General features: G+C 42.3%; 2 protein-coding genes and 1 long non-coding RNA gene across 3 annotated transcripts in view; 1 reads left to right on the top strand and 2 right to left on the bottom strand.

Moving 5' to 3' along the window:
• Window positions 1-615: 615 nt before the first annotated feature.
• On the bottom strand, window positions 616-3,427 carry LOC108553127 (acid phosphatase type 7). Its single transcript, XM_017907898.1, has 9 exons — window positions 3,361-3,427; window positions 2,987-3,064; window positions 2,461-2,867; window positions 2,159-2,353; window positions 1,758-2,085; window positions 1,495-1,677; window positions 1,217-1,436; window positions 954-1,148; window positions 616-879 (listed from the first exon to the last, which is right to left on the bottom strand). The coding sequence occupies exons 3-9, from the start codon at window positions 2,558-2,560 to the stop codon at window positions 781-783; spliced, it is 1,320 nt and encodes a 439-aa protein (XP_017763387.1). The 5' UTR covers window positions 2,561-2,867; window positions 2,987-3,064; window positions 3,361-3,427; the 3' UTR covers window positions 616-780.
• A 1,652-nt stretch (window positions 3,428-5,079) lies between these two features.
• The window catches only part of LOC108553140 (uncharacterized), a 45,976-nt gene continuing 35,486 nt past the window's right edge, over window positions 5,080-15,569 (top strand). The window contains 5 exon segments of the mRNA XM_017907918.1: window positions 5,080-5,716; window positions 6,185-6,297; window positions 6,454-6,511; window positions 14,145-14,202; window positions 14,589-14,670. Of these exon segments, the coding sequence (XP_017763407.1) occupies window positions 5,653-5,716; window positions 6,185-6,297; window positions 6,454-6,511; window positions 14,145-14,202; window positions 14,589-14,670 (375 nt within the window). The 5' untranslated portion in view covers window positions 5,080-5,652.
• Window positions 6,070-6,689, bottom strand: LOC108553141 (uncharacterized). Its single transcript, XR_001890610.1, has 3 exons — window positions 6,600-6,689; window positions 6,422-6,477; window positions 6,070-6,136 (listed from the first exon to the last, which is right to left on the bottom strand). It is a non-coding gene; the product is annotated as an uncharacterized LOC108553141 (long non-coding RNA).

Genomic DNA, 15,569 nt, shown 5'->3' with positions numbered 1-15,569 from the left:
TTTTTTTCTTTTTTTTTTTTTTTTTTTTTTTTTTCTTTTTTTTTTAAATATAACGAAAATGATATTCAATACTTTCTGGCTTCATTGTCAATTCTATTGTAATAATTTATAGAAGAGCAGTTCCTGGATAATTTTTTAAAATTTGTTAGTCATATATTATAGAGCAGAAGCCAAAATAGCAAATTACATTTGGCAAAGAGCCAATCAACGGGCAAATGGATTTTCCATTTTAAAAGTAGAAGCATAGAAACATTAACAGCTTTAACTGAATTATTGTGTAAATTTGAAATCAATTTCTAGCATTGAAAGAAAGCGTTTCTTTATTATACTAGTACTATCGAATTAGGAAGTGTTTTTCTTCCTTAGTACGAATCGCACTATTCATCGCGTATCATTGACAAATAATGATTTACTGTGAGAATCAGATGGAAATATGAAATGCTACCCTAATATTATATTATTAATATTATATGCTACAATGATTATATATACATATATTTATATTTTAACAATTAAAGGATTATATTGTACGTATGCATTATTAATAATTTCCATCTCATTTGTAATTAGCAAATTTTTGTAGTTTCTTCGTTTCTATGCGGGAAGGAATAGGGGAAAATTTTTTAAATAGAATTGAAATCTCAATTGTTTGAAGTTGGTAGATATGCAATTTTGCTATTTGCCATAAAAGAGCACGATACATTGTCGAAAAAGAAAAACGATAAAAAAATATGTCTGTATATCGTTTCAATTACTTTGTCCTACATTATGTTCTATATTTTATTTGCAAGGTAATCTAAGTTCATTATACGCCGGTAAGATATCGTCCTTCACGAGCCAAACATGGTCCAAAACTGCACCTCCCTTGTCATCGGATACCTTTTAGTGACATATTGTAAAATGAATAATAAGAAACATTCCTTGCATCGGATTTTTTCCATAATGCATAATACCTGTTCAAGATAAAGATGAGTCTGGTTGTATGCCTTCATCCTAGTGTATCCGTAATCCGAGTTGCGATATGCAGACCATTCTGGTCTGTGTGGAACAAACTTTTCTCGACCTTCTTTACATCCTGCTGATCCAGTTACTACATGTACAGGTGCTCCGTAGTTTTTGTATGGATTTTCATAACTACCATTTTGTACCTAAAATTATATTATTTTTTTTACTTTAAACAAATTTAAAACAGTACCTTCCCATGATGATAGATTACCTTGAAATTGTACATGGGCCATAAACGTTCATAACTATGTTCATGAGCCCATAGTAATAAATCTACTTTGTACTTGTAAAAAAGATTTTCAAGACCAAACCAATTTAAAACTGGCAGGCCAACTCTAACTAGATCTGCATGACTGGTACAATCATCGAGATTTGCATTACTACAATACATTGGTCTATGACCAAATGTAACAATCCATGGTCTTTGTGCCCTTTATAAAATTATTATTAATTTTTGTAATATCCTGGTAGGAAAATATGCAGACCTACCTATTTTCGGGCATGTTTGCTTCTATTAAATCTTTTTCCAACCACTGATATTGCTTAACTACTTGTTTTATACCATAATTCATAAAGTAGTAAGCTTCAGTTTCTATTGCTATGAAATGGATAGGTCCTATGTTAAAACTATACCATAAACCTTCAGAATCTCCAGGCATTGTGAAACGAGATCTAGTATTGAATTTACATTGATAATGGAGAAATTATAAATGAATTAATGAATAATTTTAAATTTGACCTATAATTCTGACCTGTAATTACTAAAGTTATATTTCTCTTCATGATTACCAGCTACTGTCATATATGGTAAATAAGCAGCAACTCCTTCAATTTGTTTCATAAATTCATCACCAACACGTGCATTATCAGTGTTCATGTCATATGCAAAATCTCCGATATGAATTGCTACATCATATAATCCACGTTGTGCTTCTTCTTGTAATCTTGATAAACTTTGAGCATTTTCATTACCCATATCACCAAAGACAACAATCCGAGGTGACCATTCTGTTGATTCATCAGGAACAGTTTTTAGATGAAACACATTGGACCACCCGTATTTGCTACCACAGTGGTAAACTATTCAAAAAATGTATGTATGTATATAGTTTATATAGAATCTGATAAATAAGTAGGAAGTTGTTTCACTTACTGTATTTAGTACTAGGTGTTAAATTTCTTAACCATACTCTATGAATATACTGCTTTTGTTTCTCATTTCCACCGTCAACAAAAAGTGTAGAATTTCCTGTAGCTGTAAAAATTAGTTCCTCTATCCCATATTCCACAATTGATTCTTGAGTATCGTTTCTTGTAGTCCATGTGACAACAATGTCATGAATATTATCTAAAAATTATAAAACATGTTTTTTTAATGATTGTTAATGATCTATTAAAAAAGGCTTTTAAATAAGTAATACATTCAAAAGATAAATAGTTTGAAACACATGTTACCTCCATAAGCAAGATGTATAGCTTCAGGTTGATAATAAATGATGTTGCTTAGTGTCACAGATAGTAAAGATAAAATAACCAAACCAGTAAAAAAAGCCATACTTTTCTCTGATTTATAAACTATGGTAATATCAGTGAGTTGATAAAGTTGCTTTTTTATCTATGCTACCAAAAGCATTGACATTTTTCAAAATCTGATACAATACATTATCGAAACCATTAAAAAATCTGATGTATCACTGCATTTGATCGAATACAAAGGAACACTGTCATTATGTGTATCGAACATACGCTTTTGAGGTCATGTATCAACAACAATGAGTCAGGCAGTATCAAGGAAACTTCTATCAGTTGTATAGTTTTTCAAATAGCTACTTATCATAGTTCTAAGATATAGGTTATTAAAGCTGTAAAACATGATTTTAACTGAAATATTCTCACGGAATCCTGGTATTATTTTTGGCGAAAATAAAATTTGAAGTCGACCGCAGACAAATTATCTCAAATTATCATGACATAAACTTACGTTATAACGACATCTTGAGTGTACTGTGACGTATTACAACCTACTGCATAATGCACTTTGGTCGGAGAATTCAGGAAACTAAATTATAATAAATAACCAATGTTAATAAATATTCAATTACCGCGTTTACTAAATACAAATAATATATTAATTATATTAGTAGTTAATTACACCAAAAATTGAAATGTAATCTAAACATAAAAATGTAACAAAAATGATTAATTTTCTTTTATATTTCTTTGAATGTCGGTCAAAAATATTTCTAAATAGCCTCCACTAATATTAACTGTGTAATATAAAAGATGAAAGAAAATAGCGTCAACAGTAGATAGAGAACTATGAACTAATTGTAAGCATCTATATTGATCACGCACTCTGTCAATTCGATATCTTCTTTCTTCATAAAGAGCTTTCCTATTCTGTTGCTCGTACGCGGATGCGTTTTTATGCTTCGAGTATATATGATAAACGTGCATAAATATAATACATTTATCGAACACTATCCAAAACGCATTCTAATTTCATTTCTTACAATTGTTATGCTCCTCTGTTTTGTTCTTACATATTATTTCTTTTTATAATCGAAACCCAAAATCGTGACCACAATGGCACTTTATGCATCGAAATATATTTTACTTTCAAAATTAATATTTTCAATTTTTTATTTTTCACGTTTAATTTAAAAGTTTGATATATATACATATATGATTAGATTTTACTTCTATCTACATAATATTTTACAAATATTTTACCGCATATTTCCCCGTATTATACGATATAGACAATCAAGCCACACGTTATACTATAAATAAACAGTACACAGTAACAATGAATTTCATGTAATTTGTATATTGAAGTATATATATATATTAATATATCATATGTGACATGAAAATACAGTTGGACTTATAGTTGGAAGTATTTTATGATAGAATTAATAAAGTAAGAAGTAAAAGCGAGGGATCGGTAATGGATTAGTAAATCGAAGATGGAAAGGTTACCGCCACGAGAATGACGACGGCGCCGTGCCAGCCGCCACTGCCGCCGCTTCGCGGTGAGGGATGGAAATCAGCGGACGACAAGCGATGTCAGGGCTGCTGCCGCCGTCGGTTAACACGCACAGGTTCACACCCATCCTCGACAATACATTTTAAAGCTCTGATATCGCGGGAAATGGATAGAACAATTTTCAAAGGAAGCAGTTCCACAGTGTAGTGAATCGATACGATCAAATTGTGTCTTGGCATCGTCGGAAATATTCCTATTCGATCAGAAAAAAGTGGTGCGTTACGAGCCAGATCAGAATATCCGAATTTACTCTTAATTCATTAGATCATCCTGCAGAGTTAAGGGAACACGAAATAATTTAAAGGCCGCGATACGTAGACTTTGCGAACATTTGTTGAGAGTACAGGTTAATCGTTTCGGTGAAATCCACTTTGATCCTGCCTGCGATCGACATGTCGTAAGTGTTCTTCGCCAAGGGAGGTGCAGGACGAAGATAATGTAGACAACAAACGAGAAGAGAATGGTAGAATCGCAAAAACGACGACTTGTAACAGTGTTTCTATATGTGATGCGATTTTATCGGAAGATGTGCGTTTAATTGGAGCCTCCCGTCGACGAAAGTGAGGGGAAGTTAGCATGAAGATAGTTTGTGTCAGTTCGGTCTCGGCAAGTCGAGGCCTTTTCGCGGTTTCCGAATGTCACTCAAAAAGACCCATGTATTCGAGGATACAAAAAGCCAGAATGATCCAATCGAGTGAGGAGTTGTGTTCCGTGAAAGCTCTAATCAATAAGCTAGGACTAAAGGAATTCTGAATTTGTTGATCGTTCAAGAAGCAAGTCTTCGTTGCAAGGATGTAGGGGGGCCCATACTCGGGGCCCTGATGAGGGTTTCCTCCAGGACTCTTCGAATCAACGTACTAGCGCGAGAACAAACGTTCTAGCTTCTTCGCAGAATCCTCATATTCGTACTAATATATACATAAACAGACAAAAAATTCTTCCTGTGATTTCGCTACGTAACAAATACATAACATAAATAACAAAAAAATAACGAAAGTTATCAGGAAATGCTACTGAAAGTAACACCAACGTACTTCTCAGGAGGCTTGACCAGCAGTCATAGAATGTTACGTGTTCGTTAGCAAGTTTTTTTAAAGAGATATTCGCTGCTAGTTCTCTTGTCGTTTTAGTCGGTAATCGGTGTACGTGGATATACAGCCTTAGCTAATTGTTAGTGAAGTTCAAAGTTCCCGGGGTTACTCGACAATTCCATCGGTTCAATTTCATCGGAATCAGCCAAGCGAAAAGTGTGTCAATCCTGTTGTCGAAATCTTGACTCAAGAAAACCTAAAAAAAGAATTCAAAGGAGGAAAAAAAAAAAGGAAAAAGATGCGTTTGTGTTTAAGGAAACGTGGGTGTTGTTAGTGGAAAATATAGGTTACGATGTCGATGATAATATGAGATGCGAAGATGCAAGAGGAAACGGAAAGAATGGCACGCGGTAACGACGTTAATATCGGCGAATCGTTTTTTCGGTGATGATGGGCGGCTGCGCCTATCGTCGACTTTAATCGTGCACGTCGCGTCAAGACTCGCCTAAAGCATCGCTCTCTCCTTGTAATCGAGTAGACCAGCGTCTACCGCCGAAGCCAGCAAAAATGGTCGATCTAGGGGGATATATTATCATATTGATCAACCACAATGACAAAATCAAACTGTACGGTGAGCATTGATTGTGCCATTAACAAAGAAAAACGTTCTTGTTTATTTACCGATGTAGAGCTAAAAACTTTTTTCCCTTTCGCCTCTTTTTCTTTTTCTTTTAATTAGCACCAGCTACATACAGCTTAATGAGTTTCAGCAAAGCTGCTTGTCAAGCACGTAGGCGTGAACTGTGAAACCCTTTCTCTCTTTTGTTTCTCGTGTTTTTTTTCTCGAGGATGCTATCATGTGTAATCATTGACATACAAACGAATTGGCTTGTCCGTTCGTCCTGTATAGTGTGCAACTACTGTCTGTCTGTGTACACCCTCTTTCCACTTAGATTCCTTTTTTTGTTAAATTTACTTCTTCCTCGCTGCATGTGTATGAATATATATCCAACCATTTGTAAATCATTCGTGCTCGGATTGTGCCAAATACCTGTAATTTATTCATTCAACAATTAGATCTGTTTTAAATGTGTTGCAGGCTCTCCGGCCGATAACACGGACACGTTGGAAGTGGCCGACGAAATTTTAGAAGTTAACGGTAGCACGTTGCAAAATGCCAGCCAATCGGAAGTCATTCAGTATATATATGAGGTATTTGATGTTTATTTATATAAGACTTTTCATTGAAAATGTGAATTACGTTAGTTATCGCGAATTTATGATATTTTTCGATCACGTTAGGGGTTAGGAATCGACGAAGTAAAGATCGACTTACCGATCGAGTAATCGAATTGTTTCTTTTCCCAGTGTATCGAGTCACGAACGATATGTCTGCGAGTGCGGAGGAGAAGCGGAAATAAAATGGGTGAGTGTATTTTAGAAATACTTATTATTTATTTAAATTCGGAGTCTTTAATAAGTTAAATGTAAACAGATGTATCGAACAAACTTACCGCGTAATTTGAACAGTACAACAGTATCGTACATTACGGACAGACATTTTAGTACGTTCCGTCGATTTTCGATATTACGTTTATTGCAATGATTTCGAAAATTCCGTTAATCTCGTCACATCTTTCGAAGATGACATCTCACATGCGTCTAGGTTAGTTTCTTTCACGAGGATACACGTTTCAAATATTCATCAGGGTTACGAAGCATTCTTCTTGTTTCCACTTCGATACATCGTCGAATCGATAGTGAATTAAATATTCGCATAAAGCAAAATTAGGTATTATCATCGGTAAACGATGTACCGAATGATTTTCTAATGCAGCGATTTTTGTTTCAAAGGAGTTCTGTTTAAAATCGTAGTGCCGAAAGATTCGAATGTCCGAGCAGGTAAAATCGTCGGCCGATTTCGTATTTTCTCGTGCGATTCCGGCGTTCGCCAGGTAAATGTTCAGGTCGTGGCTGTGTGTAATGGAGACGAATAGAGGGGGAAACAGCGAAGAGAACTCGGCGAGAGGCAAACAGTATACACGAACCGAGGGAATCTAACCTTCGAATGTATCTGCTGTCACGTTCGGTCCTCGCTAGTACGGAACCGTGCATACGTGCGAGCGGTTCCGTGGCATTCCGCGCGCTCTTACCGTCTTCCTAACCTCTCGTTTTGGTTTCACGTTCTTACAGCGTAATTTCATTGGATTTTCCCTCGTGGCAGTTCCGACACCACGGTTCTTTTCGCGCAACTAGGAAACCTCGATCGTGTGAATGCGCTCAATGCTGTGTTTATTCGTTCACTGATTACTGGTGTCTCTGTGCACTCGTGCCGCTCTGTTTTTGTGTATGTGCCTCTTGTGATTCGCATTCCCGCTTGTCTTACCAGTCGAGGGAATCGAGACAAAAAGGAGCCAGATGGCAGCTGGATTCGTGCGCGAATCATCCAGGACCCTCGAGGATGTTTGAATATCGAGGCCCGAAATCGCAGTGCAACTCCTAGCGCTGGTTACCGTTAATCGTCGATCACCATTGGCGGATCTGTCGATACGGAAGGTGATTGTACCTCTTTTTGCTTCTTTTCGTGACGTTGCTTTTTAACGTCATGTTTCGCTCGTCCTCGTTCGATTGTTGCGCAATCATGTTTATTCTTCGGGCGTTATATGGGCCCTATCTCGACGACCGGAAGAAATGAGTTTTCGTTGGTTGTTGGTTAGAAGTAGTCGGCTCGTTCGGTTTCAGTAATGTGTCATCGTTACGTGACACGTTAACAGCTGCGTTTCCATTTGCGAAAACGGAGACGAAGAATTCGCCGTTGCAGTTTCTGAGTTACAGAGAGGTAATCGGTGTCGGATGTAATTAAAATCGGAAACAGTAGGAACGCGTGATTTCTCCGTGGGTCGAGACGGGTCAAAAGTTCGGAAGCTGTTGAATATTGTACTAGTATGTTCGCGAATCGAACTATCGAAACGAGTTCCGCTCCTTCCGCTGAAAAAAGGTATTCGAGATGGGTTTTTCCCCCTATTTCTCTTCATCTTTCTGTCTCTCGTTCGTGTTTCCGGATTGCAGCGGAACGACCACCGCCACCATCGGTACAAGCCTAATAATAAAGGATTTGCACGACGCGTGAAGTTTCGCGAAATCAACAATCGATTCTCTTCGATTGCGTTTCCAATAATCGTCGTCGAGTGCAGTCGCGCTGTACGTCATTGTAAAACCGTTTGCATCTACTGACCTCTGTCGTGCGATTACAAATTTATAATTGCCGAATAATCGAGTTTCGTTTAAATGCTAATCAACTAAGTCTCTTCAAAGCGAATAATCTTTGTCGTTCGAACGACTTTGCAAAGGATCGAAAAGTGCATCCATTAGCAAGCGAACAGATAGCACTTAAAAGTGCATTTGAATTAAGCATTTAATCACGAGGCTGCAATTTTTCGACGCTCGAAATCGATAATATAAACGCCACGCGATTTGTGTCGGCAAAGTTAGCGCGTGTTTCACAGTAAAAATCGCTCGCATTGATATAGCGGTAACATGCTGCTCGCTGGTTGCCATCCCGATAAAAGCGCGCGTGCGCGCGCGCCCGCCTGCTTGCTTGTATTTTCATGACGCGAATAATGCGAATGTTTTGCTGACGAGGAGCAACAATCGGCCGTGGTGCAGCATGCGTGTCAGCTTGGCGTGCATTTCAATCTCTTTTCCGAATCGTTGCTAACTCTCCACTTCTGACATTTCCACGAATTATTTCCGTTTATTTTCGTGAGACACTTTCGTACGACACTACGCATCTCTACTCGTTCGATGTATCGTGTCCTTAGAATTCATTTTTAAATCTCGAGTAAATTTCGAGTGGAGAACCGGTTTTCGTTACGTCGTTGATTGCGATACCGTGACTCGTTTCTGTAAACAAAACATTGGCACCTACGCAGGAGAGATTTACGTTTAATCGAACATAACCTTTTTTTCGGATCGACTATTCTACGCCGTACATTTCCACGCGAAGTGTTGCGCGATTCGCTCGGTAAATAGCGAAAAGGATCGAGGCAAGGAGTGGCGCTGTAGGAGAAAATTATGCCATCTTTTGACGTAATGCGGAAACTAATGGCAGTCGATGAAAATATACGTTTCGTATTACCCGTGTTATCCCTACCTAACCGAGTCAGTCTTTTCTCTTTGCCGATACATGATCGATAGGGTGATGCAAGAAGCGGGAAATAATCGGAAAACCGTTAATCGAGTCTCGTCCGACGAATTCGAGAGTATGTCATTTACCGATCGGTGTTCGGGCTCGGGCAAGTAATTCCCTAGAAAACGAGGAAGAGTTGCACGCACGGCGAGCACGGGACAATTACTGGATGGCGTTGCGAACGGTCGGGTGAGAGGAAGTAGAAAAAGGAGGCGATAGTACCGGTAGAGGAAGACGGGACACGAGCTTTCGCGGGCAGCAACGTGTATAAGATACAAGCATATGTAGGTGTGTTACATACGACCGTGACGACGAAGGGTGAGAGAGAAAAAAATAGATCGCTGGAAAATATTTATGCCTGGTGCGCATCGGCCTAGTACCATCGCTCGTTTGATTATCAGGTCGTGCCTGTAAGTGATACGAATTTTTCCCTGTATTTTTAGAACGCGTGGCGCCACCGGTTTCTTCGCCGGCTTACTGGGCAGGTTTAACGGAAATGAATTTGCTGAAAACTTCACGTAGCTCCGCGTAATCGGATAATTTACAGCGCCACGAGATGGCAGAGTCGAAAGTTTAGTTGCATTTACGAGGTTCTGCTAAATTTCCACCGTTCTTCCGTGTGCTCTACGTGTTCCAACGTGGCTTTAATTTAGGCTACGCGTTTTCCGCTGCTAATGGTTCGATCTTATCGCGACGGGAATCGAATTTGCCCCGTAGCAGAGTGGAAAGTGGCCGTTGCTAATCGAATTTACTTTCACACCGGGACGAAGAGGAACGTCGCGTTCCACGTTGCTGCCGAGGAAACGAAACGATTTCAGGAATTTCACGTAACAGTGCGAAAGAGCGGCGCGTATCGCGTGTAGAACAATATTGTACTCTAGATAGAGTCCTTAATAAAACCGACACGATTTTCACGCGATATTCTATATTCGAAGGAAGAATTTCTACTAGAACGCATTCTCGAAGAATTCTTTTCTTCTCGTAGAAAATCTCGCGCCATAGTTACGCCCTATTTCCACCGGTGGTCGAAGATAGGTCAAACGCATTCGAGTAAAGGCTGGCTTTCATCGAACGTCCACGGATATTGCACGAAGACTTCTGTAATACAGAAAATGTAACGTGGGTGTCTCGCGAATGGCTGGAAGAAGATGGTCGCACAATGAGTGACTTCTACTATCCGATTGTAAAATATACACACGCATGCGCATACACGCAGACTCGCGCAGGGACGGTGCGAACGCTTATACAGTTAGAAAACTGGTTTTCGCCTCGTATACGAATCGACTATCATCGAAGCCTCGCGCCGTTCTCGTGTACCGTACAGCATCTCGGCGTCTGCTGCATTCACGCGAGACACGTGCGTGTGTCAGCGTCGCGACGACCCTCCAGTCGCGTGCTTACGTGGCCGGGTAGCAGAAAAACGGAGGACTCGGCGGAAATGCTTGCAAATTCTAGGGTAAAAATTTTCCGAGACTTAGAAAATTCGAAATTCCCGCCTTTCGCCTTATACGCACGGCATTAATTAGAATTCCGAGGCAGTAGCGTAGCATACGAAATCGGAGGACTGTTCGTATCTTCGAAACGGTGCAACGTGATCGTCACGGCACCGTTCTGCTCGACCCGAATTCGACGAAATCGGCATCGACGCACGTTCGAGCGTGACTGTCCGTAATTTTCCGCGAGATTTACTTTAGAGAGTCTTTGTGGGAGAAAATGTTAATCGTTTCACTCGTTAAGCAGACTTTTCTCCTTATCATGCTTTCTGCGTTTTCTAGTCGGGTTCTGAAAGCAATTCGAAATAGTCGCGAACCCCGGGGCCCTTGTGGTGCGGTCTGCGGCTTTTCCCGCACAATTTCTCCGCGAATTTCGCGCTTGCAGCGTTTCCACGGAGCTTTGTCAAGCTTACGAGCGTAACACAGGCAAGGGTCGCGAGTTGTTTGACCCAGATTTAGCAAATTTTTTGATTACGCGTCTCGTTCCCTCCGCCGCATTTAAGGGGGGTAGGGTGGGTGGGTTGGGGGGGACCTCGAGTAAATCGCCAGAAAAAGGGTTAGGTTTGGCAATTTTTTTCTGAGGTAAAACCTAGTCGAAATTTTTCGTCGTTTTCTGTACACGTTCGTTAAAATTTCAAAATACATACGTATTTTTTTCATCGCATTTTATCGAAAATTTTTCCGAAAATTATTACAACCTACCAGTCGACGATGTTATAAGATTGGCGTGCAGTATAGCATTTTTTTCCCTTCGATTTAGAAGAAAAAATCGAACAAAGTTTTATTCTCGATGAAATTACGCGTCGCGTGAACCTGAACTCTGTTTAAAAACACGCGGGAAAAATAGCGATGTCTAACCCTGATAATAAAGCAGCGATTTGGGCGTACAATTTTCATCTTGCCTATCCAATAAACACGATGTAAACGATTGATATTACGAATCGAGCAGGTTCACTGGCCGAAGAACTTACGAGCGTATGCGTGCGCCTCGAATCGGCTCGATCGATCGATCATTTTTTTAATTACACTGCACGCCGGACCGAGCGTTGTGCGAAATCCGCGACGAAACGTAACGGAATGCGACCGTGATGCAAAAATTCCGAGCCATCGAGAGAGTCGTACACGCGGCTTTTGTTACCACCGACGCGATAGTAGCCAGAAAGAGCGAAGGCTATTCGAGGAAACCATAAATTTCTCGCCACGAGTCCGCGAGTCGTAGGCTGTAGCAGCTCGAAGCTGCAAGTGCGGTGATAACGACCGCGAATCTCGATCTCGATCTCGAATTTTCACGTTGCGTTCTCGAGACGTGAAAGTGTCTTTCCCGAGTGGAACAGTGAAAAGAAATCGGATTTTTCTGACGCGATACTCTCCCTGGGAAGGCCTAAGAAGCGCGCGAATGGCGTTGAAGCGAGAAGGTTTCCACGGTTTAAAATTCCCCGGTGATCGAAACGATCGTTAACCGAATTTTCCAAGAAAACGACCTCTCTCGTTCTTGAAAGTCGGCTTCGCGATGCGTTTCGGGGAAGGTACGAAGAGGAAGTGGCAAGTAGTGCACCGGTGGCCTCGTGGATGGCGCCGCATGCCCTTGAAAAATTGCCTTGCCGGGACACGGAGAGGCTGCACTTTCTCCGAATCGTCGACTGGCGTTCAAACACGTTCTGGCCTGGCGCCAAGTTCGCTGGAAAAAGGGAGGAGATAGCTGGCGGAGAGGGATTGTTGCGAATTTTCTTGGCGAATACGTCGGCCTCGAGACGAGGGTTCGTGTGCACCGAGTGGATAAATTCCCGCGTTAGCTTCGGAGCCTGTATCACCCCCGAGCACACGATTCTTAGCGTGGATCCCGCTACTCAAGTTGATTGCCTTCTGCCGAGCTCGAGATAATAGGTCGACCGATTACAATGTCGCAATGTTTCCAAGCTAACTTCGACAGTTGTCGATATCTCCGGAGATAGCGATGTTTCACCTTGACACCTCTAATCGTGGCTATTTCGGAGAGAGAAAGAGAGAGAGAGAGAGAGAGCAGAAGGGAGAAGAGGACGTGACAGTGTTGATGCACTGTTAATCGCGTGGAACAACTTGGTTCGACGAGTTAATAAGTTAGGCATCGAACACGGGCCTAACTTCCCGATTTAGCTCGATGCCCTGATCTTCCGAAGGTAGCTATCTCGTCGTGCGATTTGTAAATCGCGTATAATTTGGGCAACGTGATCGCATTATTCGCGAAAAAGGATGAAAATTCTGTCGACTCGATTCGTTTATAGGTCAGCGATTGTTCCTCCGCGACTCCAGCCTCCCCATAAGTCACAAGATCGCGTGATGAGCGAGCGGGAGTAGGTCTAGGAACGAGCTGTACGACGCGAAACGTGCACAATTTGTCGAAGCTGCAAGAGAAACGTAATTTTTCGAGACATCGAAAACGCCGGAAAATCATTGGCGAAATGACCGATGTAGCTTGCAGGTGTACCGAGTCTAATCCGTATTATCATTCACTCCGCGAGACCATCGGTTCCACGTCGTTTTGACGCTCCGAAGTGTCGAGGCGAACGGTCGAGGAAATAAAAATGGCCGGCTAGCGTTTGCACTGTCACGAATTCGCATTGGCGTACTGCGCGTCGTCGCGACGTGGTCCACACGTTGATTTTTACCGGCGATGCCAGTGCGCGGTTCCAAATATAAACCTCTTGGTCGGTACTGCTCGCGGTGCCATCCATTCTCAGCCCTGGTGAGGCGTTTATTTTCTATGGTACGGCGACACGTGCGGGCGAACGCAACGCCTTTCGTCTTCTTCTGCCTCCTCGCGCGCGACAGTTGGCTGAAATTTCGCGAGGACAGATCCTCGGCTGGTCGCAGGACTCCGGGAGTACGATCGCGTCGGGTTCTTCGTGCGAGATCTCAGCCCCGACGTGGCTGGAACGGGAGTACAGGGTCGAAAGACATGAGAAAAGCCGCCGGGAGTAGCGTGGATTGGTCTGTAGGTCGTTGAGAAGATGTCGAGGTTCTTACGCAGGGTGCTCCTGTGCGGGTGCTCGTCGCGGTCGGGAGTCGAGGGACAGACGTTCGTCGTCGACGAGTCCGTGGTCGACGATGGGCCCAAGTCGATCGAGTTCCCGGCGATCGACGAGCAGCCGGAGGACGTCGCGATGCACTTCGACCTCTCTACCATCAAGTTCATCGACGACGAGGAACCGGACGACGACGTCCCCCTTGGAAACGGTACTTGTGTTGATCGGGAAACAGGGATTCGTTGGTCACGCGTCGTAAGAGGTGTTTTCGGGAAAAACGCGAGCAGAGGGAACTAACTAGGCTAGGGAAAGTAGAAGTAACTAGAGAAGGTGGATCGTCCTCGTGACTAATCGCTTTGAAATTGTTGACAGTAGAGCTGGACGGGTTCAACGCTGGTCGGGTGCGAGAAGCTTGGGTCATCGCCGTCGAAAGGTAATTACATTCGCAGAGAGAGAGAGAGAGAGAGAGAGAGAGAGAGAGAGAGAGAGAGAGAGAGAGAGAGAGAATGAAAGGTTTGTATCGAAACGACCGAGGGAAATTCGCGATACTTCCGTGTAATTAAACCTTGTGTCGCTTGATGTTGGAACCTAAAATACCTGTACGCATCTCAGTAACGCGTCTTTCACGCTCTTTGTTCGCCGAGAGGAATGTTGGCATTACTCCTAGCCGAAGTTCAGTGGCACTTCCTGCAACGCGAACGTTTTATGAGCCGCATTAAGCTTCTAATTTTAGGCGATTCATCTCGAGTGTTTCTTAACCTTCTTCCACCCGGCAAGACACGTCCGATCGTGATAATGGAAAGTACGTTTCTGTTGCAGGCGTGCAAAGGAACGATTGCAGAGACTGGCATCGCACTGGAGGATTCAGCCGCGCGATATCCAGGCGATTCTGCACCAGCAGGTATAGTAGCATGTATCCTCGCGATGTAGAATAGCGGCACCGACGATGGTGATGATGATGACGATGTAGCGGGTAGCAGGGCTACGTGCGGCGTTCTGCGTTTTTCGATAGGGACTGAGCTTAAGGTTAGCACGAACTTCGCGCGACCCTAACCGAGGCCACGAGGTCCGTCTTGTCAGGTCAGTGATGTCAATTCGATCGTTGAAATGCTCCAACCATGAACATTCTCTGTGTATTTCTACCATCCGCTGTGTCTGTTTAAGTTCTCTTAATATTAAGAAGATCACGAAGATGCCGCATCTACGATGCTCACGATTAGAAATCGCCGAGGATCGCGCTACTGTGCACCTTTACGCAACTTATCGAGGAATAATCGACTGGATTGCGAAGATACCTCAGTTGGAACTTTGGTCGTCAACCGGTCATTCCAGGTTCAAGAATCGTTCGACGAAATTCTCCAAATTCCTGCATCTGGCAATCCTATTCGTCACCCTGTGGCCAGTGGACATTTGCGGTCACTTTCGCCGAAACCTGTCGATTACCTACCTATCATGGGCGTCTCTGGCGTTTCCTTTCGTTTCCAGATACTTCCGTGGGTGGTGTCCACGCGGGATTAGTGGCGGAGAATATCGGAGAATATATCAATCCCGACATATCAAGGAAACTTTGGAAGATATGAAACATGGAATCGTACCGAATGAAAAGACCAGTGCAAAGGATCCAAAAACCAGCAAAGGGAATAACGATAGAAAAGAACGGGACAAACAAGATGCCCTCGGAAAGGACGGAAATTTTTAGAATATCCTAGAATTGTAGAAATAAGAACTCTAGATGGGTTGTGGAGCAGAATCGCGGAACCGCCGACGTGAAAATGCGACAGAATGTACGGGAACTGCGAG

Source organism: Eufriesea mexicana, unplaced genomic scaffold (genome assembly GCF_001483705.2).
Source record: "Eufriesea mexicana isolate 0111107269 unplaced genomic scaffold, ASM148370v2 scaffold9443, whole genome shotgun sequence".
Taxonomy (NCBI): Eukaryota; Metazoa; Arthropoda; class Insecta; order Hymenoptera; family Apidae; genus Eufriesea; species Eufriesea mexicana.
The sequence above is the reverse complement of the archived record's forward strand: the minus strand, read 5'-3'. Positions and strand labels throughout refer to the sequence as shown.